This window comes from Brienomyrus brachyistius, unplaced genomic scaffold, assembly GCF_023856365.1.
Source record: "Brienomyrus brachyistius isolate T26 unplaced genomic scaffold, BBRACH_0.4 scaffold401, whole genome shotgun sequence".
Classification (NCBI taxonomy): Eukaryota; Metazoa; Chordata; class Actinopteri; order Osteoglossiformes; family Mormyridae; genus Brienomyrus; species Brienomyrus brachyistius.
Genome location: NW_026042676.1, coordinates 51,895 through 76,842, shown reverse-complemented (window position 1 = coordinate 76,842; position 24,948 = coordinate 51,895). Strand labels below are relative to the sequence as shown.

Here is a 24,948-nt window from a genome sequence, read left to right as displayed (position 1 = left end):
CCCACTTCACTAGCCATTTACTGGCTTTAGTGCGACACAGCGGTGACACAACCCTGACACAATCACTATTACTCCAAAAACCCTATATGCCATTATCACTAGCACTAAGGTTTTAGTCTTCACATAACATTAAAGTATATAAGACAATAAATAAGATACCCATGATAATCCATCCAAAAATATTAATAATGCAACACAGCAAAGATCTACTGCCATCTTGTGCCGAAAAATCAGCTATAAAAGACTTATACTTTGCTCCGTCGATATTCCCAAATAATACTAAGTGCATTTCTGGTGGTATAAAAAAAGAGCTGTTTAATGGACGCTTGTGGTATATATAAACTCACACGCTCAACACTATCTATGTCCAGCTCTGGTAAGTAGCTTATCTCCACGAAACCTAAGAACAACAAACAACCTGGAAGAGTACCGCGCAAGTTTCGATAACACGCGTTTTTAAATATATGGACGTAACTGCCTGGAAAGACAGAGCGTAGAGTTGGAAGCAAAATGACCCACGAGAGAACTTTGGAAGTAAGGTGATGTTGGCTTGTCGCTAACGAAAAATTACACCCCAAGCTTGAATTATTGCAATCTGTTCGAATCTTTTGCACTAAATTCTTCATAATAATTATGTAATTATTACATAACAAGACCCTGCTTAGGACAAGCGGCCGGGTATAGAAAATTGATTAATGGATAATTAAACATGTTTGTTTTTCGTTATTTTATAAATATATCCGATATAAAATGAATGGATTTATTTAGATTACACTTATTGCAAATAATAGTAAAAAAATCATACAATTAATTCACATACACCTTTATATTAATTAATGTTCCGGGCTAAAGTTAATTAAAACCTTTTTTCTACTTTTTTTTTTAAATAAAGCCAACAGTATACCATTCATTATATACATATAGCATACTAAAACGGAATTACGCAAAGAGTATGACATCTATGAAAGGTAAACAAAGTTTGAATGTTCAGTCGACTCTGGCCCCTCCCACGATTTACCTACACGCGGAGTCGGGTTAAATCTCTGTTCACGGGACTTTTCATTCAAATAAAGAAATAAATCAACGATTGTTTAGTGGAGGCGAAAGGCATTTTTCTCATCCACTTTCCCGATCCATTGAAAACGTACCGGATAACAGTTTTTTTTTTTGAATACATTGAATTTAATGTCGTTTTACGTAGTCCTGCCTGCTGAGGGTATAAAGTTACACTGAAACGCACTATTTCATTTTTTAAAGGTTTTTGAAGAGATGGACTACTCCATCTCCTGTAAATGTAATTGGACTTCGAAACATTTAGTTTGTTTGGTGATTTTTCTTTCTGGCGCACTTTGGTCCAGCCGTGATGTTATATCTAACGCCGCAGATGCCGCTACCAAGGCGCCTCCTGTTAATTCACCGGCAGGGACGCAGGTTACCCCGAAACCTCAGGCACAGCAATTGCCGGTCTTCATCATAAACTATCCTCGCATCCAGGTGCCTTTTGAAATCACTCTGTGGATTTTACTGGCGTCGTTTGCCAAGATTGGTAAGTCTTCATCCCGTTTCCTTAACCACCCTGGAAAATTCTTTTCCTTGCTGAAATCAATGCATTACATTGTAATTATATATTTTAATTATATATATTTTAATAAAATGTATTTCGAGGTTAAGATACTATTTTCCTTGAACACTGTATGCCCCTTTATGTGATTCTGTCGCTGATCTTCCTGCAAGGTTTCAACATGTACCACAAGATAACCATTTGGATCCCAGAGTCCTGTCTGCTGATCAGTGTGGGTCTGGTGGTGGGGGGCATCATGTATGCGATACACAGGATGCCCCCGGCCGTGCTCACCTCCAACGTCTTCTTTCTGTATATGTTGCCCCCCATCGTGCTGGACTCCAGCTATTTCCTGCCAACACGGCCGTTCTTCGAGAACGTGGGCACGGTGCTCTGGTTCGCCGTGGTTGGCACACTCTGGAACTCGTTGGGCATCGGGGTGTCGCTCTATGGCGTGTGCCAAATCGAGGCACTGGGCCTCAAGGACATCAACCTGCAGGAGAACCTGCTGTTCGCCTCCATCATCTCTGCCGTGGATCCTGTCGCCGTGCTGGCTGTGTTCGAAGACATTAGCATCAACGAGCAGCTCTACATCGTGGTCTTCGGCGAGTGCCTGTTCAATGACGCCGTCACTGTGGTAAGCAAGAAACTTTTCAGGTCGAAGGTCAGCTTGTTTGGGTATAAGGTGTATAATCCGAAAAACTGGGATATTAAAAATGCATTATGTCGCTCACCTGGAAGTGAGGGCTAGATGAGTATTTAAACAAGGCAAAAAAATATTTTTTTTTATAAATAAGTCAATCGTAGTAATGGATCTAGTTGCTGGTTTATCCAGAACATTGAGAAGGTGCTGATCAGGTGAAGAGCTTCACCTATTCTTGTGATCTTCTGATAAGGGATCCCTTTGTATGTGATCACATGACCTCCAGACCCAATGGAAAATAGACCCGTTCCTCTCAACAGAACACAAAGCCCAGAACATAAGGCGATATTCAATAACTGTGCAGTAGAACACATGGCACCTCCAAGAGTGAGATACTTTCTCACTCTTGGAGAAATTCTCACATTTTCTATTTTAAACGTGTTTGGTGTTTGGGTTTCTGCACAGTCAGCCCATGAATTCTGCATCAGATAATTCCACCGTTGAGTTGCTAATGGCTATTTTTTTTTTTATTTATTTCCCTAGTCATAAGATTATTTATATCTATGGTGCTGGCAGAGGACTTGAGCATCTCCATTTAACTGTAGTGAGAGCTACTACCCTGGACTGTTTAATTTGTATTACATACAAATCAAATTCAGTTTCTTTGGCTTTGCAAGATTTTACAGGGCACATGAACGACACACTTCGCAGACTCTGGTTTTGTATTAGCTGTTCAGTCGTCTCAAAATTTTTACCAGGATGAGCAGCTTAAAGATGGAAGGATGTTTAAAGACAGTTTTATTTAAAATTGCTTTAATTTAATGATAAATTACCCTTTTTAGTTTTTGCATATTTATATTTCTACTCATGTGATTTATTTGATACCTAATGGGATTTGAAGCAACAAACGTTCTGGTCCTAGTCATTAACCACAGCTCCACCTTTTGGCCAGGCACTGTACAACATACTCAGCTTTGTGGCCACCATGCCGGAGGTGGCGACAGTGGATGTTTTTCTTGGCATCGCTCGCTTCATAGTGGTTAGTCTGGGCGGCCTGGTCTTCGGGTCCCTGTTTGGCTTCGCGGCAGCGTTCACCACGCGCTTTACCGCCCACGTGCGTGAGATCGAGCCCCTCTTCGTCTTCATGTTCACCTACTTGGCCTACCTGGTGGCTGAGCTCTTCTCACTCTCCAGCATCATGGCGTGAGTGGTACCAGCAACAATATGTACAGATGGGGTTTAAGAGTGAAGGGTAAATGGGGTGGAGAAAAACAATGCTTTTTGGTTATTGTTGGATAATTATACAGTACAGGTTAGTGATGGACGAAATGACTTCATGAACCATTTGCTGTATTTTTTTACTCCACTAGATGGTGCTCTCTGTTAAAAGAAAAGGTGCAAAGCATACCACAAAGCAACCATCTACTGGGGTATAAAATACAGCAAATGGTTCATGAAGCGTCATTTTGTCCATCGCTGTTACAGTTCATAATTATCATATTTCTCATACTCATTAACACATTTCTAGTTATAAGATGGCTGATTCCTGTCTTGTCCTGTGACCTCTGACCTTGCACCTCTTACACGCTCCCCTCTGCCTCCCACCCCCAAGCATTGTGACCTGTGCTCTGACCATGAAGTACTATGTGGAGGAGAATGTGGCCCAGCGCTCCTGCACCACCATCCGGCACGTTGTCAAGATGCTGGGCACCATGTCGGAAACACTTATCTTCTTTTTCCTTGGTGTGGCCACAATTACCACTGACCACGAGTGGAACTGGGGCTACATCCTCTTCACCCTGCTGTTTGCATTCGTCTGGAGAGCCCTGGGTTCGTGTCTGTCCTTGCATATGAAGGAACTTGCTAATGCTAGTCATTATAAATGCTATATGCTATGCTAACGCTAGCTCGTACAAATTCCATCCATCCGTCTGTCCCTTTGTCCATCCATCCAACCCTCCGTCCATCCGTCTTCAAACCAGTTATCCGGTATGTGGCCATAGTCACTCCTAAACTCTTCTTTCGTTCTCTTCCAGGCGTTTTTGTCCTCACTCAGATCATTAATCCTTTCCGCACAATCCCATTCAACTTCAAAGACCAGTTTGGCCTGGCATACGGAGGGCTGCGTGGGGCCATCTGCTTTGCCCTGGTGTTCCTGCTTCCACAAAACATCACTTGCCGGAACCTGTTCATCACCGCTACCATCGTTATCATTCTATTCACTGTGTTCATTCAGGTATAGTGTGCTCCAGCGCGCTAACTTTAGCACTAGCCATCTGTCACTCTTAATGTGGTGTATTTCAATCAAGGAGGGTGTAGTCTACTGTTATTTTGCTTCAGTTCAGTAAAACTTTTATAACTGGTTATTCTGCTGGGGCAGTTAAAGTAATGTGATGCTATGAGTTTGTGTCTTTAACTGCCTTGCCAGCGCAGCCTTGCAGCCGTTAGCAGGTTTTCCAGACTGAAGGACACATGTGAAGGTTATGGGCTGTTAAGGTTCAAAAATCAGTCTGAAAGGCTCCCATCCTAGTTTCACTCAGTGGAAGCCCTGGACCTACCTGAGATGGTGAATGTGTCTCAGAGGGACATGTTGTCTACTACAGGGGATCAGCATCCGGCCTCTGGTGGAGTGTATGAAGGTCAGGAGGACCAACAGGAAACTGGGCACCATTAACGTTGAGATTCACAAGAGGGTGGGTAGCTATTTTATTGACTCAGTATCTGTTTACACAGTTGAATAAACTCTAGCTCAGTGTTTCCCAACCCAGTCCTCAGGGACCCCTAGACCAGTGGAGGATAGTTCAGGTCCAGAAAGTCCAGAAAAATCCAGGCCAAGATTTTGTTTCAACCAACCAGTTGAGTCCTCTGTGACAGTTACTTTTTATACTCAACTGTTTGGTTGAAACGAAATCTTGGTCTGGATTTTCACTTTCTTAACCTGACCTATCGACCTCTGCCCCAGACAGTCCATGTTTTTTGGAGGGAGTCCCCCGAAGATCAAGGTGAGAAACATGGCTGGACTCCATGAGTCACTGTTTTAGCAAAATCTCATTCTGTGAAGTCAGGGATCTGGATAACCTTCTTGATTTTATGTCCCTACTAGAACAGCAGTACTATTTTGCATCAGACCATTTTCAATTGGCAGCCTGTAATGATCCTGATGATCCTTTCAGCTGATGGAGCACACCATTGTCGGCATTGAGGACATCTGTGGACAGTGGAGCCACTATTACTGGAAGGACAAGTAAGTGTGTGACTGGCATTGACTTCACGTGCTCTTGGACTGAATGAGGTGTCTGTTTCACAGCTCTGTGCACATTGCCGTGATTCATTGCAGCAAGGATCGAATTGTCCTAAGGATCTGAGAGGGCTGTTGTGGGGTGATCCAGGGGTTTTGGCAGATTGGTGTTCTCAGCACTCTGTCCTACTAATCGATCTTCCCTGACATATCTATAAGCAAAGACTCTACCATGTCAGAATGTTCTCAGGGCTAGAATTTTGCTGGGGACACACACACACACACACACACACTTCAAAATGGCAAATGGACCTTGACAAAATTCAATGTGTGTGGCTCGGCCAATCTGTCACTGATCATGGCCATTTTTTAAAAGAAGAGGAAAGAATGTTATTGGACATGGAGGACAAAAATATAAATTCATGAAGACATACCAAACATCACATTCCATCGCTTGCCTATGCGTTACAAGCATCTGAAACTGACAGTTGCCATGGTAATGTACCAGGTTTAAGAAGTTCAACGACCGAGTCCTCAGGAAGATTCTTATAAGGGACAACAGGGCTGAATCCAGCATTGTCGCCCTGTACAAGAAGCTAGAACTGCAGAATGCCCTGGAGCTTCTGGGCCCCGCCCCCAGCGACCTCAGTGCTGCACCCTCACTCATGGATTTGCAGTAAGTGATGTATCTGCTGGGCGATTACCTACACTACCCTGGTTCACTTTCTCCCCATCACTTATACAGTGCCAGTTATTTTCAAGTCACTTGTTGAGTATTTCTCTAATTCCCCAAGCTTCCCTCTCTGTCCATGGTCAATAGGTCTCCACCTGCCTTTAGCGGATTTGTTGCGTGTTTTTTTATTTATACCAGCATTTCCTAATACGCTCCTTGGGGACCCAAAGATGGTCCATGTTTTTGCTTTCTCTTTTTTGAGTTCCCTGCCAGACAGTTGACATTTTTGCTCCCTGCCAGACAGTTGACATTTTTGCTTTCTGTCAGCTCCCTGTCTGTGGGTCCCCGCGGGCTGGATTGGGAAACACTGGTTTATACAATAGGTACGGTATTTTACCCGAGTTTAATTGATGACAGGACATTTTTTGGAGGTGCTAAGGTGCTCACTGGTTGGTCGAAGCAGTGATTCAATTTGAGGAATCCCTCCACTCCAGTACAGGATGCCCTGTGTTGCTCATGGTGAAGGAAGCTCTTGCGCTTGTGTAACTTGCAGTGTGGAGACAAAGCCAATGGCCAGAACGAAGAGGAATTTCCCGGCAAGCGACCTGAGGAACATGCATGAGCTGCTGTCGAAGAACATGTACAAAATCCGACAGAGGGTGAGTGGGTCTGTCAATTCACACGCGCTGTGATCCCTTCCCCCAAAACCCTTAATGGAACACCAGCTTCTGGTAGCTCTGTCTTGTGTTGCTATGAAACCTTGGTAAAGGAGTCGAACTGGTTCCTTTGTGGATGGTTCCTGGCAGACGGTGGAGTACACCAAGAAGAGTGCTTTGCCCAATGACTCCAAGGTCAGAGAGATCCTGATCCGGCGACACATCAGCGTCCGACACAGCTTCCGGGTTGGAAGTTTCCCAGGAACGGTATGAGACCTGAATGTGTGTGTGTAGGTGGGTGGGTGGGGGGACTTTCGTTCATGATTTTCATGATATCAGTTGTTGAAGGCCTTTATTTGTTTTATTAATATTAAAACAAACAAGGTTCTACCCGTTTCATATTTACGATGTGACATTCAAATTCTGACCTTAAAAAGGATAACTTTGTACATAATTTCAACACAATGTGTTATGCAGTATATACCTGAAATATCACTGGCATTGATTGTGCTGTAAACTAAGTGGATTTTGAGGAAGTTCACTGTTCTGCTCACACGTATGTTATCATTTGGAGATCATGTCCCTGCTGTGACCTCATACCTCCTACCTCTCCACCATATCTTTCAGGGTGTGTCCAGGCGACACAGGTTTTTCTCATTGCCTCCCAGAAAGAACATGGAATCCAGGCCCCCCCCGAGGAGACCTAGCTATGCCAGTGAGTATCAGGCACTCAGCTAGGAAGTACTGTACTGATTGATGTTCCAGAAATCTTCTGAGGGCTCCAATCATTTTCCGACACGGAACTTGGATACCTGTGGTGACACTGGATCTGCTCATATTATGTTCTTCTATAGTGCTGGTGTTGCTTACACATTGTGCCCTCTAATATTCTGTTACCCCCGGGTCTGGAAGAAAAGGCTTTCAGTCTGCCGCAGAACTTAATAATACCATTAAGCAAATCATTTTCCAAAGTAGGCTTTTCAGCACTCTTTCTCAGCACTCTGTTTGGCTTTATGAGAGCTTCACACACCCTCCCCCATGAATAACCTCTTTAGACAATGCTGAGGCACCAGGTTTAGAGGCTAAACATTAGTGGACAATGACTTTGTACCTGTGTTCAGGTTCCAGAGGCACAGACCTGGAACTGGAGCCCCTCTCAGCCACATCCAGCGCGAGCCAATTGCAGCGGTTCTCGTCCTCCCACGAAAGGCCAATGCAGAACCTCTACCGCCAACCGGAACGGCTTGAGGACGACTTGGGCCAGCAAACCTCCCGGGAGCCAATAGCAGAAGGATTATGGGGGCAACGCCAAAGAGATTCCTGGACAGCCCGTCGCTGCTCTCGTAGTCGTGACGAGAACAGCCCAGGTGGGGGGAATCTTCTGCCATCTGCACCCACAGGCTGGGTCCAGGAGCCTCTCATCCAGGAAGGGGGTAGATCCCAGAAGCACCTGAACAGGAGACCACATTGGAGACCTCAAAACCCCCATGGTCCTCAAAGCCCAGGGCAGGTGGACTGACCCATGATGACCAAACCTGACTAACAAACCCACTGTTTCCACCCCAGACAAACCAAAAATGTATCTTTATTTCACTCGACTTGCCAGGTGTTGATTGGCCTTTTTAAAGGTGGATACACTTGGCTAACTTTCCAAATACACAGTAATGATTCTTCAGTAATGGCAATATTTAGAGAAGTGAATAAGTGGAAAAATTGGTCTCTAAAGGGCCAGTCAGAACAAAGGTCAGATGAAGGAGTTTTGGTCTACGCCCTTTTCAAACAGAACCCAGATAATACCTCAATGTGTGTAGTGCTGCCCTTGTGATCATGTGACATGGGAGGTTTTACACGGTAGTCAGGAAGGTGGTCTGTGGGCGCGTAATGGACACAACGGCACCGCAGGTTTCTTGCCTGGAAAATCTGGTGAGCATCGTAGTGAAATGGACTTTAACACAAGAAAACAAGTGCGTGTTAGAGTGTGTATTTGTGAGCGCAGACCATTCGTCACCTAAAAATAAAATGTTAATTTGCTCTGTATTTTAATGCCATAAGTCAGTGTTTCCCAACCCGGTCCTTGGGCAGTCACAGCCGGTCTATGTTTTTGCTCCCTGGCAAACAGTCCACATTTTTGCTCCTTCCCAGCAAAAAATAGTCTGTCTGCGGGTCCCCAAAGGCCGGGTTGGGAAACACGACCATAAGCAGCAGTACCATTTACCACTAATGAAAATATAAGGGGTGGGGCACTGAGAATTGTTTCCGCATTTACATGCAGTAGGAGTCAGATCCTTGGTTACTATGCACTTCGGGGTTCCTATGCCTGTCTGGTTCAAGTGGTGTTTCTTTATGATTTGCTGCCACCCAGTGGTGAAGCGACAAAGAGCAGTTACTTTTACATTGCTGCTTTTTCCAATAAAGGATTAAAAAAAGCAAGAAAATACCGAACAACATTTACTGAGGTAAAACCAGTGCTTCGTCACAAACAGGTCACACCCCCATACTTTACTGGTGTCAGCATAGAGCAACCTGAGAGGTCTGAAGTCGTCTATTAATAAATTAAACTAGAAATATGGCTTAAAAGCCTGATTCCAGGTAAAAGCCAGATTACACTATATGTAATGCAGAAAAACAACCTAAGAATGAGATCCGGTTTTAAAAAAGGTCAAAACAATGTTTTGTAAAAATCTGTTTGTCTTTATTCCAGCAGGACTTTCTTTTCATCTAGAACTTGGTCTACCTGAAGAACAGGGAAGTCCTGTTAAGTGACATTTTCATGACAATATCATCCAGCTACAAACTAATGAACTGACTTATGTCATCTGCTTCAGCTCACTGCATGGTACACTGACCGTGGTATTCCACCATTATGATGTTTATACATCTAAAATATTTCTTCTGAGAGATTTACTGAGAATCTTATTGCTGTGCAGAGTTTAACATTCATATTTATGTCAGAGTCTCTGAGGTGAAAAACATTCAAAAAAAAGAGAGACATTTTTCTAAACCTTTTTTTCTTAAGTCCAATGGTCCCGTGACTCTTTGCTCCAAACATACGTCTGATCATCACCCATTTTTTGACCTTCAGATCCTATTAAGCTCAGAAATGCAGATAAATAAATGCTTATAGGTAAAAAAAATAAATAACCAAAACAAATAACATCAGAATATTAGTTATAATAATTAACATGTATAGCCTGTGTTGTAAATCCAGCATAATCTCCTGATACCATCAATGTAGCAGAAAAAAAATGTATTTCAATGGAACTAAAAGCAAAAACTGTGCATTATGGGACGTAGAGATGAAAACACGCTGTGCTGTGACCTGTTACCGCTGAAGGACCAACTCTAAATGGAAAAGGCTTCTTAGATAAAACGTGATTTAGTGAGTGAACAGCTCAAATTGTGCCGTCACCTGCTATTGGTTGGGAAGACGAGACCAATGTCGCTGGTGATTACTGACAACTCGCTGACCAATAGAGTAACAGAGCCCACGGCATACGAGCTGCTCCAGAACGTGAGCATCACAGCCCAAGAGCAAAAACCCGGGCCCTCAGAGGTGCTTGGCTTTGTCTCCCCTCTTCCACTCTGGTGTCCGGATGAGGAGAAGCAAGACAGCAGCAAGGGCGAGGAAGATACCTAGGCTGGGCGGCCCGCAGGGACTCACTTCCTGGGCCAGCCCAGAAAGCAGGGGCGCCACCACGCGGCCGACAGCTGTGACGGACTGGCCGGCCCCCAGCAATGTCCCACTGGAGCCAGGGCTTCCGCGGCATAGCTCCAGGTCAGTGACACAGGTGCGACCGATGGTGGTGGAGATGGCGAAGAAGGTGGAGCTCAGTACCACATGCCAGACGCTGGGTGCGGTGGCGTACAGGAAGATGAGGGCGCACGTCAACACCGTGGAGTGCAGCAGCAGGGCGGCCATGTCGTTGCGGTAGAGACGAGTGACGGGCCCCACCAGGCAGCCAGCCAGGGCCCCCAGCATGCTGCTGTAGCTGATGAGGTACCCGGCTACTTGGGGGCGCAGTGCGAACCGCTCCTCCAGGGCCAGTGAGAAGTTGCTGTAGTACAACATAATGGCCACGGCCATGAGGAAGCGCACCAGGAAGACGTCCCACATGTCCGAGGACGCCACGGCCCTCACACGCTGCAGGACTGAAGCCTGCGGCCCCTCCCCGTCTGAGCAGTTCATCACGGCCTGCTTTGGCCTGTCCCCCCGGACGGCCTGGCTGTCAGTGAAACCCGGAGTCTCGTTCCAGGGTAGGATCCAGACCAGGCCTGAAGAACCAGGATGTTACATGTCAACAAACATCCATCAACTCTCTAACCTCTATCCCTTCGATCCTTCGATCAATCAATAAATAAATTATTGATCCTTGTGGGGATTTTTATCTACCCCGTCTTGCTCTCCACACACAAACACATACGTAGATAAGAGTAAGCTTAGCAGGGAAGGGCATCTACCTACAGCGGTGCCCGTGGAGCTGGGCGTTAAGGACCTTGCTCCAGGGCCCACAGATGTGACTATTCTGCTGAGGCCGGGGCTCGAACCAACAACCTTCCGATAGCAGTCATAGAGGCTTAACCGGCTCAGCCACACAGTTAATTTGTCAACCAATTAACCACTTAATCTATTAACAAGAATCAGAATATTCAGGAAATGACCAAACACCTGCATTGAGGACAAAGATGGTGGCGCAGGCAAAGGAGGACGTGTAGAAGCCACCTTCCCGTTCGGCGAGATACCCGCCAACCACGGGGCCCAGGATAAAACCCACGCTGGATGCCGCGTTGAAGTGCCCCATCACCAGGGGGCGCTCTGTTTCCGACACCAGATCAGACAGAAGGGCCCGGCAGATCGAGAGCGAGTGCTTGAATAGCCCTGTGTGGGTGAGAAAGGGCAAAGGGCAATATCCTCACTTAGCAACTGTAAGCTTGTAGCATTAGCTGCATTAGCAGACCCCTAATTCTTAGCTAGCCGCTAATGTTCTACTCATTTAGCAACTTCATTTTTCACACTCAATTAGCCATATACCTAAAACAATATCTTTGAAGGTCCAACAGCCGACCCTCCCTGGTAGTGCCCCCTACCACCTAGGGGTCACAAGTGTGATTCCTCAAACTCACCCACAGGTACCCTGGCAAGCACAAAGAGGGCGAGGCTGGTGGAGAGGCCCAGCAGAGCGTACCCCAAAGCACTCAGCAGGAGACAGGTGAGGAGGGAGCACCGCCGTCCCACGCCGTCACTCCAGCTGCCCTGCGGGGCACACCAATGAGACACCGGCGTGTGTGAGCTACAGTCAGGGCAGCCATACACCACGTCCGAAACACTCCACGGCTCAGGCCAATCAATCGGCTCCTTGCAGACACGCCCCACCCTGTGCCTCAGCCTCGCTAAGGTCATCGTGGCGCCCCGTTCCATAATCAAATCACGGAAACTAGTTTTCTCAGGATGGCCTTTGCAATTGGTCAGGGGACTGGGAAGATAAAAGGCCCCTTCTCTCATCCTAATTGGTCCCATGACTCCCGTGTATTAAAGGAATCCCCCAGCCTTGCAGTGCTGTGACTCAGTCGACCACTGAGGCCTTCGTCTATCCTTCAGTCCTCAGAAACAATACAACTGTTCTGCTCCAAATTCCAGCGCAGCGTTAATTATGAAGAGTGTGGCCTCTGCTCGTCTCCATGGACATCTGAGAAAACAAAACCCCTCTAGGCACCATCCAAGAGCTTGTCATATCACTTAGCTGGGGACCTGCGGATTTGAGCTTATGCCACTGTGCATAAATCAGGCAGCAACAGACTGTAATACAGTGACAATCCAAATGTCAGATTTGAAAGCAGCTGTTTATTTACCACGTTAATCACTCATTCCTTGCATGTAAATCGATTTATAAAATTTGTAATGGTCAATTTAAGATGACTAAGACATGCAGCACGTAAAGGGCAGCGAATATGCACATAAATGATGATACTCACTATTATTGTGCTTGAAAATAGCTGTAAAATGCCGTAGGTTGCACCTGTAACAATGACAAAAACAAAGTTAATTAACTCATGAAGTTTGGCAGAACACTAGCGCCATCTCAAGATCGCTGTGGCCTTGCAGCAGAGGTTAATTAACCATGAAGGGTTGGACAAACAGAGGAGGTTGCTGAATGGAATGGGTTTATGTTCACTGCACACCTAGGCGGTCACCTGACAGTTATGTTTTGCATCCCAAAACAGGGAACACGGTAAGCTAGCGATGCTCTGGAATGGTGTTTCCTGGCTGGATGGGCTTCCGCAGATGAGCTGAAGCTAACGCTACAAGACGACCCAGTTCTCCGGCCTGGTTATTTACCATCCAGCAGCATCAGATAGAAATTTAGAGATGAACTTGGACTGACCCACTATTCCAGCCATCGTCGGAGTGGCTCCGAGGGACTTGATGTGATGACTCAGCAGAGGTATAACCATACTGACTCCAAACAGGTCCTGGAACAGGGGGTGGAGGGTTAAGGAGAAGACTTAGCTATGGAGCTTATACATGTACAGTGCACAAACACTTCGTGCGTCAGCATGCAGTATGACCTGCAGGAATATTTACACAACACTCACTACATAATGGTACATGCTGATCAGTGGTGTAGAAGCCATAGTTTTATTACTGGGCATGTTAAGGACCTTTTAAGGGTTTAAGAGCCCGATGGAACTCTGCAGTTGTGCTATATAGTTGTATGAATATATAGATGAATCCAGCTGTATAGTGAAGTAAAGTGTAATAACCGGAGCTGTCGCACTGATAAGTCAATCTGATGTGCAACTACAGTGCTGTGCAAAGGTCTTAGGCAGTCCAAAGAAATGTTTAAAGCTGTTTATCTGGGTAGCAAGTGTACTTTGGCTTAGAACAAAAAACACAATTTAACATTAGAACATGTGCAAATTAAGAGTAACACAATAAAAACTAGTAATAATTTCTTTTGTGTTCTAAAAAGTCACTGATATCTAGTCGTATGGCTGGATGAACACCGCTTCAGTTCCCAAACTTCTCCTCAGGGGCACCTCAGCCGTTCCATGATTTTGTTAAATTTCACCAACAGCTCATTTAAACAATTAAATGTATTGCTTTAAAAATCCAGTGAGAGATTGACTAGCTGTATGAGGTGTGCTAGTGGCCAAGTCAAAAAATACATGACTGCACTGGACAGTCGCTGCAAATACTAGGATGATGTTAGCAGAGGTTCTGAAATGGCTAAGCTGACACACTTAGACAGGGATAATATCATAGTTTTACACTATCACGTGGATAATCTAAACACCATTTTCTTTGCCTGCCTAAGACTTTTGCACAGTACTGTATATAAATGAAATTCAGAGCTCGATCTAGTTGGGAAAGCGTATGTGCGTGTTTGGGTTGTAGTGCCCAGTCACTGGTCAGAGAAGGTGAGAGCAAACCCAGAGTACGGAGGTAGGAGATGTCTCTTTAACCAAGCAGCTCATTTCCTTGATTCCAGTCATGTCAGGAATTTCAGCGGTATCACGGCACTTCCCATTACACTAACTCTTCAGTTACTGGGAGAGAAACGGAACCCTGTCCACGCACCACGCCGGACGAGAAACACCGCTGTTTAACCAGCGACTCCTTCGTTCTTCAGCGTTTCAAGGTCAACAATCATCTGGGTTAATTGTCAGACTTTATTGGGCATCTTTACAGCTTCCAAATGTAGGCTGTCATTCCCGCGGGTCCATAGCAGGATGGGGATCCTTAAAAGTGGAACACAGGAGCTGTGCTGGTGTCGACACATTCTGTCCCAAACAATATAAACCTCAATACAGCTTGCAATAAACTTTAGCAGTATAAAAGCGCATTTACACATTGTAAACTCGTCATTTCAAGACACTTAGCGCCACTGGTCCCACGTTCGCAAAGCACCTTTTCCAACGTCAAAAACACATTTATCTACCAAGAAGCTATACCAAAGCTATCCCAAGATTGGGGGTCACAGCTGCATAACGTGTCGACACTGTATATTTTATCCATTGATAATTATACACCATAAACAGCAACACAGGGAAAAGTACACGTCACTAAAATATTACGATTTTTGGCGGGGAAATAATACGTCCAGAAGCATGGGATACTACAATTAATGGAGATCGACGTGTCAGCCTGTATAATGAAAAACCAGAGACGTTTAGCTTAGGTTCTCTGCTGCACTGTGCGCGGTCACATTCCCGTACAAAGGTGACTGTCACTCCGGCATTATGGCGTCCATAACCAGATCCGTTCCATCGCTTTCGTATAACTCACCATGAATCCCACCACATACATGCATCGCAGGAAGCGCAGCCGCCCGGGGGGTGTCCGAGGTGAGCTGCATGCCGAGCCGCACATTCTCCCGCACTGACTCGACTTGCGCAGTGGTCTCTGCGGAAGCGCGCAGTGCGCGTCCTCAGTGAGGCCGCGTCGCTGCCCAGCAGCTCCCGGGCTCCCAGTAGGCGGCGCGTCGCAGGGGCGCGTTTGCTTATTAAAAACGGGAATATAAATACCACATGGCTATGTGATTTCCATCTTAATGTTTAAAGGGCGCTCAATTATGTGTGTTTGTGCTATGCTCAACTGTGAGTATGTAATCACATACGTATTCAGGGACCTGAGTCCTGTCGGAGATGGTACAGTCCTTTGGTGACGTCACAACACGGCGGTGGATTTAAACGGGAGATGGATCGTGCACTGTGAGGTTGGGTGTTTTTATTTTTGGCATCTTGACGCTGATACTGTTAATGATGTAAAATGGAGTTTGTAGTTAATACTCGATGTCACTTTCGGATTTCGAATACGTGTTTCAGGCAGTAATCAGGATAAGCTGAATTCAATGGGGTTTCTTCAGTTGTGCAGCTTGCTGCTCCCCATACATTTCTCCAGCGCTTACAGTCATTCAGTGCTGTATGTTCATAGATTTTACTTAGGTGCAATTATACCCCCTACTGGTTAGATGAAAATGTTATTTGAACATATTAAGTTCAATAAAATTTAATATTCTTAAGTTATATTTGAAAATGTGGTCTGCTAGTCATATCAAAGTCTAATGATAATTTATTGTAAATTTATTTATTGTTTTCAATGCAGATTTACTTGAGTAGCTCAGTTTGGCGTGGCCTGTGATGAATGACTGGTTGGGTTCTCTCACCACCCCCTGGGAGGAAAGCCGAAAGTCGCCTATGAATATAATTATTACATACCACCAGTACCGGTCCTAGCCGACATGGCGCCCTAGGCGAGCATCACCTTAACAAGTTAACTAATTAACGCGTGCTGCAAGTGAAATACAGCCTTGAAGTAAAACATTTCACCGATACGAGCAGGTCATATTCCCCTGTGTCGTGTCGTTCGCCCAAAATGTTTTTTAAAGCCAGCATCGCGATCGCGTAGTGTGTTTTTTTCCAGTGCAAGAGCAACACCGTGTGAGCGATTAACGCTATTACGTGTCTAGTCAAAAAACGGGTCCTGTGAGATTTCGGCGTGGATCTTCTATGACATCCCTGTTAATGTTGTACAAGAGTAACATATTGTGCAAGTATGAATTTTTTTTTTATTTTTTTTTTTTTATGAGAACTGGAAAATAGTAAATGCTTCATATGAAATATAAACATTAATCGTTATATGACATTAACACTTTCACTTGCATCTTATGAGAAACTAAGACGGAGCAAATGTAAAGGCACAGAAAGCAAGGAGAAAAGGCGAGTGGACTCTTTTCTCAGCCCTGTATTAATTACCCCTCGTCTCTCTGCAGCCTGTGCAAAAATACCCCAGCTGTGTGACAACTGCGTTCGTCTCCAGTGGTACGGCATAACCTTTCCAAACAGGAAGGCTAAAGTTTCAGAGGGATCCAGATGGTTTTGGAAGCTGCATGCGATTTCCTGTGAAACCCACATGAGCCATTAAACTTGTACTGGAGGAGAACAGCTATCATTCTTGTGTCACTGAAGCTTCGGAGTGACAGATTGGCTGGTTGAGAATTCTTTACTAGGCTGGATCAGTAATACTGTTTAATGCAGATCTCTGTCACATGGATCTGTATGTATTTGTGCAACACATATGTTGATATCTCAATAAAAAAAAAAACCTTACATTTGGATTATAATTTGCTAATGCTTGTATTCCCTTCCTTCACCATAAGGAATTCCCAACTTCTGTTCAAACACTTCTTAGATACCCCCTAACTGTCCAACCTGTTGAGCTGTGTCCAAATATCAGATGATATTTCTGTGCTTGCCCCAAGGCCACGCCTCCCCTGCAAGGGGGTAACACGGGGGCCAAAAATAACGGCAAAAAAAAAAAAACAGGGCAGCTCCAGGGAACTGGACCCCTGCGTTTGCTACGCGGCCAGGCAGACGGATAACAGACTCGGGACAGTGAACCATGAAGCTTAGCGTGGCGCTTTTCTTTGCCGGCTTCTTTGGAGCCCTTAGTGTCCTGTTCTTCCTGCTCTCTTTTGGGACAGATTACTGGCTCTTGGCCTCAGAGACCTGCAGCCCGGAAGACACTACACAGCCCATATTAGAGGTAAGCTTGTCTTTTTTTGCGCCTGGCCGGGTGTAGGTCATGCCCATGTAATGTTTGCTTCTCGCTAACAGGTCCTGAAATTTTTTATTTTTTTACTGTTTCAAACCGGCTCACATGTGTAGGAATGGATGAGATGTTCAGGGAAACAGAGGCCAGTGCCTGACAACCTCACGCTGAGTGAAAGCTTATTATTTTCGACAGAAATATAGATGGGAAAAGGAGCGCAGTGATATTGGTGGAGGCTTGACGTCACTTACTGTAACTGTCATGAGACACAAGGGAGTGTGTTTGATGTCAGGTGTGGCATTAGCGCGCGTCCCGGGACTGAGTGGGCTGTAGGCCAGGGGAAGACTGACGCTGAAGCCTGGCGACAGCTGCTCTCTGGGTGTAAAAGGAGCGCCTGCTAATTTGGAGCTTTATGCGTGCCGCCCACACCCGCTTCCCAGCAAAACCACTGGCCATCGCAGGCATTGGCTGCGGTCACTGGCGAAAAACAAGCCAGCCACTTTGGGCGATGGGCTGCTGCTATTAATATGCAAGTCTGTATACCAGCTACTGAATGATACACTCTGAAGTTTTCGTGGAGAAAACATGTTATGGAAGGATTCTGGGCCGACGGTGGCCAGGGATAGCCATTGTCGGTCCCTTTGAGGCAGCATGGATACTGGGTATTTATCCCCTCAGGGTGTGGGAAGAGGTGACGCTGCAGGACAACCTTAGATCTTGTATTTGCGTGGTGGAGCTTCACAAGTCTGGTGTTTGTCAGCGGGGTCTGGAACAGGCCGCATGTCGAGGCATCAGTCACTCTCACTACCAGGCTTACGTGCTTCTGTTTACTTGACCCTTTTATCTGAAGTGACTCTTGAATCGGTGCAGCAAAGTGCACTAGTAGGTACCTATTATAATTGTCTATAGAGAAGGTCACCTGCACAAGCCCAGAAGCTGGTAGGTGTGGCCTAAGGCCGTGGAAACGGCTCCTTAAAGATGCGTAACATGTTTAATCACAGGGAGTGTGAATGGATAAGTGTAGATCTGAGAAGGTCTTAATGTCAGAAACCCCTCTCCCCCATGGAAGGCTTTTAATCCTGAATCCTAATATTTTAAGTACTGAGTATAACTTTTAGATGGTATCACAGATGGACGCAGTGGCTCACGACTTTCTCTTATTGTAATCTGTAGGGGTAACTGCTCTGCAGTTTCATTACACTTGGAAAAATGACAATAAAAGGCTTCTAATTGTAATTGTAATTGTAATTCTCTGACCAAGACCCTGAAGGCAATAGTAATCATGATAATCTCACAAAACTCTTGAATGTAAGTTGACACAGTTCCACTAGCAGCCGCGCGTATTGGCGCTGATGTTTCAGATTAACTTTGGCAGGCAGTTGGTGCAGTGAGGAGTTGTGAATGGGCTGACTGGAGGACGAGAGGAAAACGAGTGCGGTGAGGTCTGGGCGATCGAGAGAGGCCTGATGGAAGATGATGACGGTTCCACCCTATTGAGGGTGTGAGATGCTGTTCGGTGAGGCCGCAGCCCTGGCAGCATTGTGAAGTGTAGGCAGACCCTCCTGAAGCTGTACAGCTTGAAGCTGAGCACTGAAGCTCGGAGGTGGGAGTGGCTTTTGAAGACAGAAGACAGCTACTTCTCCTGAAACTTCTCTGCCAGGATCTCAGTTTATCTCACTTAATTTTTTTGCATGTGATTTTTTATTCTGTATGGATGTTTTTTGTCTCTGGTACAGCAGATCAATTCCATGTTTGCATTTTGACCTTTGACCTGCTGTTTCTGCTCCACAGGTTTGCATGCACCTTACACTAGATCCCCTGCATGACTGCATTACCCTCATGCCACATTATTATCCCGTGACCTCAGTTTGGTTCCTTCCCAGCAGCGAGGGGATGAGGTCTTGGGTGATGAAGATACCACTGGTTTCCACCACGAGGGTTTTTTCTGGAGGTGCTCATTCAATGACAAAAGCACAGATGACCCCTTGCTGAAGACCTTGCTCTGTAAGTGGGACCCGCTGGTCTGGCTCAGGGTTTGAGGCAGGTGGTGTAACCTGGGTGTGTTTCTGTTTGTCATTGGTCGTCGTCACACGATTGAAGTTCATCTGTCCAAACAGGATCTCCGAAAGGAAACAGATTGTAGTCTGTCACCGAATTATGCTTCAGTCCCTCTCAAATTCAGAGTATTCAGACATGGAGTGTTTTGAGTCACAGGTCAGGAAAATGCCCCGAAGAGTTCTCACCGAATATCACTTCCCTATGGAATCATTTTTCTCCCCGACAACTTAAATCTACGGTCAACAAAAATGGTGACTCGGGAAACAAATTCCTCGCTGTATAATCCTCACTAATTAAAAAAACCACGTCAGGCAGAAAATCACGCTTGCCATAGGTAAGCAGTAGCAGGCAGCTGACACAAGAAAAAACTGACGATTAATGAAGCCACACAAAGTCCGAATGTCAAGCTGAAGAGTTTAGGATCGCTTCACTGATTTTCAGCACTTTGTAGCTTCTCTAAGTTGCTTCTCTAAGTCTTCATGTATTTTCTCCCAGTCAACCAGCCTTTTTCCAAGAAATGCGTGCAGTCCTACTTGCAGCCGTTTCCCATTGTAGAGAACAATGGAACCGTCCCACAGTCAGCCATCAGTAAGTACAGTCCATGCAGCCATATTATGAGTTATAAGTAAAGGTCTGAAATCTATACCTCCACACTTAACTTAGCAGCACTAGAATAACTTGATACATCCATCTGCTGAACTATTTGTCTTTTCTGTCTCTGAAACTCTAAGCACACAGGCCATTGGACAGATAGGGGACAATCTCTGTAATAACCGATAGCTCATTGTCATAATGACCACTCTGTGTTTGTAGTCTACAGAGGATTCTGGAGCGTCTTCATGCTGCTGGGCGTGGTCACGGCGGTGGCGGCCGGCTTCATCATAATCTGCGCCGCCCCCTTTGCCAGTCACCGCCTCTACAAGGCGGGTGGGGGTCTTTTCCTGATTGCGGGTCAGTTCTACATTTTCGTGACGGTTTGCTAGATGTTGAGTACCGTGAAAATGTCATGCAGGCAGTGTCCTAGACAAGTGTCGCGTCACTGCCCGCTCATGTTATCCATGACAAAGTAAAATCCATCCATCCATTTTCCAAACTGCTTATCCTACTGGGTCAACCGGAGCTGATCCCGGAAGCTATGGGCACAAGGCAGGGAACAATCCAGGGGGGGCAGCCCATCGCAGGGCACACTCACACACCAGTCACTCACACATGCAAACCTATGGGCAATTTAGTAACTCCAGTTAGCCTCAGCATGTATTTGGACTGTGGGGGGAAACCGGAGTACCCGGAGGAAACCCCACGACGACATGGGGAGAACATGCAAACTCCACACACATGTGACCCAGGCGGAGATTCGAACCCGGGTCCCAGAGGTGTGAGGCAACAGTGCTAACCACTGCACCACCATGCCGCCCCATACGGTGCTAACCACTGCACCACCATGCCGCCCCCGCAAAGCTCTCAGAAGACGGTGCCCTAGGCAGCCGCTTATATGTCACCTAATGGGTTGACCGGTATTGCCTGCAATTTACAGTGGAGGTTACCATACCAACAGCAAACTGTGGGATTATTGTGCCGTTGTGTTTTCCCACAAGGCCTCTTTCCCACGGTTAATCCCTGAATATGGATTAGCAAGCATAATCTGAGCCTTGTGCAGGTGAAGAATCTCTATTCAAGGATTTAAAGGTTATCTGTCCACTAAGTGGACCTCTGTAAATGTAAAAAAACAAACCACTCATCAGGATGTTCAGCCAAATGTTCAAAGGGCATCCTTAAGCAGTACATCGAGTCGTACCAGAAATACTTAAATACATAAGCAAAACTTCAAACCAGTCACATGAAAGATGAAATCTTTCCACCCCAATCCACCCCATCATTCCCTCTCTTTTTTCTTCCCTCCAGGCATGTTCTTCTTGACCGTCATCGTGATGTTCATCATCTGGATCCAGGTTCTGGGTTTCGTGGATGAGTATGTGGACCAGAAGCAGGCCACATGTGCCAACTACCAGTTTAACTTCCGCTACGGCCTGTCGTTCATGTTCGCACCCGTGGGCGTCTTCTTCTCCCTCTTTGCGGGGTTGCTCTTCTTCCTGATTGGACGATCGGTGCAGATGCAGTACCACTGAACCTAGATATGACCCTGGTGTCATGCAACCAAGCCATTGGTGGACTCAGGTTGTGGGCAGTTCCCTACGCTGAGGTTTGGGATTCTGACATTTTTTTTCATATCATTGATTCATCAGGAACAGAGATTCTGAACCTGGTCAAACAAGAACTGCTGTTACGAATACGGCACAAAAAATGTATCCCTCCTAGCTGTCAGCCGTGTGCAATAAACTGGCCACACAGAGAACTTCCAACATGAAACCTGCAAAGCCATTGGTTGAGATTTTAGTTTGCTGAATTTACAGATTCACGAGGCTTTAAAAATAAAAATACCCATTTCCATTGTTTTATATATCTGTATATATACACCCTAAGAACATTGTTAGTCATTTACAAAATAGTTTGTACACAGTTATTATTTTCTCATTTAAAAGAATTTGGCATGTTTATATATATTATTTCGCTCTGCTTAAGAAGCCAATCACCTTGTGAGATCAACAAAAAAGCATTATCGAATTCAACGAGGACATTTTAAAGACGGTTTACTTTTCCTTCATGTAACCATTGGTATCTGTCCAGCTTATGATATAATTCATGAAACAGCATAAGGTTTTCACAGTCATTCTGAGATTCCGGAAAGATAAAGGATTGTTGTAAATATGGTGTGTAAACTCGACATGAAAGCATTTGATTAAATTTGTTCATTACATGGATGACTGTCTTTCTTGCTGTATTTATCACACTTCAGGAGACTGGCGAGTCGGAGTTTGATTGCAAACCTTCTCATGGTCTGTGTTCTGCTCCGTGTTAAACCATGTTTTTATCCCAGTTGGTTGTCCGCGTTCTTCACGCATCGCATGTCAGATCATGATGTTATAAGACGCTTCTTCGTCATGCCGAGTGTTCGGTCTGACCGAGCCGCTAAGTTTAAACTCCCCATTAAAGTTAAAGATAGGAACGCGTACTGGAGGAGCAGGATCTCAGGGACCCACGGGGGGCTGATATGATAGGTCAGCTGACCGGGCACCGCCGCGTGACTCAACCCCACTTGCCGAGAGGCATGGCACGGCGATGTAGTTCCAGGGGCAGCCGTCTGTGCGCCAGCCTGATTGCATTACAGCATGGATGCCAGAAATCTTGTTTGCGCTGGAGCAGCTGCTGTTTTCAAGTCCTCCTCACATTACCCAGTGATTGCCTAACCTTACTCACACAGCTAAGAGACCTTGTTAAAAGTACGCTGTTGTGTTCTTCCATACCGAAAAGTAATAATGCTGCTTTTAATGGTGTCTTACGTCTTGTTAGTATTTCTAGTTGGATATTATTTCTTCCAAGACCACACAAAGTTTCGTTGTGCATGTGTAGTGACAATAATATTATTCTAATCTATTTCAGGATATTCCTTGCTGGTAGAACGCGAATGTGATGCATTTCATACCACACCAAGGGGAGCTTCCGGTGGTTGGCTAGTGACATGGGTTTAAATGTAGGCCAATTTTAACAGAAGTGCGTCGAATAGTCCAGAAATCACACGGGTCACCGGTACAGAAGGTTCGCGTTTTGACGTTATACGAAGCTATTAAATTATAAAATGCGATAATACATATCCACCACCAGATGGCACTGCTGGCTTACCGTTGTTACTAAATGTGCCTTATTCGTTCCGATACTTTTTCCATTAAACTGCGTTTACAGGTGTGGAGGCACGGTAGGAGTTTATCAGTTTAAATGTATTAGTCCTCACGAGTCTTGTATTTGGCTATAAGAGGAAAAAAACACATTAGAAGTGTAACTAAACAACAGGTAAATAAAAACAAACCAAATTGTCTGAAACGATTCACATTCCACTGGGGTAATTTAAATAATTTGTCATTTACTATATAAGTTCCGCATTTCATATAAGCAGAATGCTTTGCCTGGAAATATACCGTAAAACAGAGAAATTTTACCATATTAAAATTTGATAGCAGAACAAAAAAAAAAAAAACTAAGAAAAAAAGAGATTTTGATATGACTGCGGATGATGGTTGTTCCGTATCGGCCGCGTCCCACCGTCTCGCCCGCCTTCGCGATCCGCCGCTTTAATCCCTTCTCTCGCTGAGGTGACTGTAATTACATCTAAAACCTGTCACATTTGTTTTTGCGGTTCTGGGCGGGCGAAACATCTCTGTCACGAAGCCCCATCTCAAAATCAGCGCAGGCAATTGATGTTTCAAGGTAGATTTTAATGAATACTACGGCGAATTCAATCATAACTCCTAGTTAAGTGCTTTTTTTTTAAAAAAAAATCTGCTGGCAAATTCATTACCGGCGTGTCTGTCCCGCAGTCCCAACCCCTTTCGGATGCTCAGACACCTCTGATCTTTGTCTTCTCCATCACCAAGGTCTCCAGCCCTGAGAGATGGGACTGTCCACAGCAATTACCAGGGGGTCGTTAATGTCGAGCTCGCCAGGCATCTTAATCTGGCTGAAATGTCATTGAAAAGGACCTGGACACTTCTTAAGTGGGATGTCTTTGCAAGGGGACAAAATGGATTTTTTTCCCCCAGTGAAGATAAGCTCCAGTAGAATGGATTACAGATACAGGCAGATCATACACACAGGCCACCTGTATTATAAACTTCTGTGTGCAGGCTGTGTGATTCCAGTTTGATATGTTTCACTTATAATACTGAGGAAAAAAGCAAATTTATGAATTAATCAATTTCATCAATTCTGTTTAGATCTTAATTGTAACTCTGTGCGTTCAGGTCAGATCCATCTGAGGTCCTGCTCTCTTGCTGGTGAACCTGTAGTATGTGGATCATTAGACACAAACTGGAGATCCCAGCCATGCATATGTGTGTGTGTGTGTGTGGAGGGGTGGACCTTATAATCCATCCATCTATTTTCTGAAACCACTTGTCCTATTCAGGGTCGTGAGAACGTGAGGATACTGGGAGAGCGTGAGGATACTGGGAGAGCGTGAGGATACGGGGAGAGCGTGAGGATACGGGGAGAGCGTGAGGATACGGGGAGAGCGTGAGGATACTGGGAGAGCGTGAGGATACGGGGAGAGCGTGAGGATACTGGGAGAGCGTGAGGATACGGGGAGAGCGTGAGGATACGGGGAGAGCGTGAGGATACTGGGAGAGCGTGAGGATACGGGGAGAGCGTGAGGATACTGGGAGAGCGTGAGGATACGGGGAGAGCGTGAGGATACTGGGAGAGCGTGAGGATACTGGGAGAGCGTGAGGATACGGGGAGAGCGTGAGGATACGGGGAGAGCGTGAGGATACTGGGAGAGCGTGAGGATACGGGGAGAGCGTGAGGATACTGGGAGAGCGTGAGGATACGGGGAGAGCGTGAGGATACTGGGAGAGCGTGAGGATACGGGGAGAGCGTGAGGATACTGGGAGAGCGTGAGGATACGGGGAGAGCGTGAGGATACTGGGAGAGCGTGAGGATACGGGGAGAGCGTGAGGATA

At 45.6% G+C, this 24,948-nt stretch overlaps 3 protein-coding genes and 1 long non-coding RNA gene across 6 annotated transcripts; 2 read left to right on the top strand and 2 right to left on the bottom strand.

Moving 5' to 3' along the window:
- Positions 1-268: 268 nt before the first annotated feature.
- On the top strand, positions 269-8,364 carry LOC125729004 (sodium/hydrogen exchanger 2-like). The gene is made up of 13 exons (XM_049005565.1): positions 269-376; positions 1,385-1,546; positions 1,735-2,198; positions 3,157-3,407; positions 3,817-4,034; positions 4,241-4,440; positions 4,808-4,897; positions 5,378-5,448; positions 5,951-6,118; positions 6,669-6,774; positions 6,922-7,038; positions 7,399-7,486; positions 7,893-8,364. The coding sequence occupies exons 1-13, from the start codon at positions 319-321 to the stop codon at positions 8,288-8,290; spliced, it is 2,391 nt and encodes a 796-aa protein (XP_048861522.1). The 5' UTR covers positions 269-318; the 3' UTR covers positions 8,291-8,364.
- Positions 7,107-8,744, bottom strand: LOC125729011 (uncharacterized). The gene is made up of 2 exons (XR_007389548.1): positions 8,569-8,744; positions 7,107-8,221 (listed from the first exon to the last, which is right to left on the bottom strand). It is a non-coding gene; the product is annotated as an uncharacterized LOC125729011 (long non-coding RNA).
- A 697-nt stretch (positions 8,745-9,441) lies between these two features.
- On the bottom strand, positions 9,442-15,374 carry mfsd9 (major facilitator superfamily domain containing 9). 2 transcript variants are annotated; one of them, XM_049005567.1, is made up of 6 exons: positions 15,056-15,374; positions 13,152-13,239; positions 12,742-12,785; positions 11,893-12,022; positions 11,438-11,647; positions 9,442-11,043 (listed from the first exon to the last, which is right to left on the bottom strand). In XM_049005567.1, exons 1-6 carry the CDS (start codon positions 15,137-15,139, stop codon positions 10,319-10,321), a joined length of 1,281 nt encoding a protein of 426 aa, XP_048861524.1. In that variant the 5' UTR covers positions 15,140-15,374; the 3' UTR covers positions 9,442-10,318. The 2 variants fall into 2 exon arrangements, with proteins under 2 accessions (XP_048861524.1, XP_048861525.1); XM_049005568.1 differs by having other exon boundaries at positions 13,152-14,508; positions 15,056-15,145.
- Positions 15,375-17,091: 1,717 nt separating this feature from the next.
- Positions 17,092-22,197, top strand: tmem182a (transmembrane protein 182a). Of its 2 annotated transcripts, none has more exons than XM_049005575.1 (5): positions 17,092-17,314; positions 19,204-19,324; positions 19,874-19,966; positions 20,192-20,329; positions 21,281-22,197. In XM_049005575.1, the coding sequence occupies exons 1-5, from the start codon at positions 17,171-17,173 to the stop codon at positions 21,502-21,504; spliced, it is 720 nt and encodes a 239-aa protein (XP_048861532.1). In that variant the 5' UTR covers positions 17,092-17,170; the 3' UTR covers positions 21,505-22,197. The 2 variants fall into 2 exon arrangements, with proteins under 2 accessions (XP_048861532.1, XP_048861533.1); XM_049005576.1 differs by having other exon boundaries at positions 17,093-17,314; positions 19,207-19,324.
- The last annotated feature ends 2,751 nt before the right edge of the window (positions 22,198-24,948 follow it).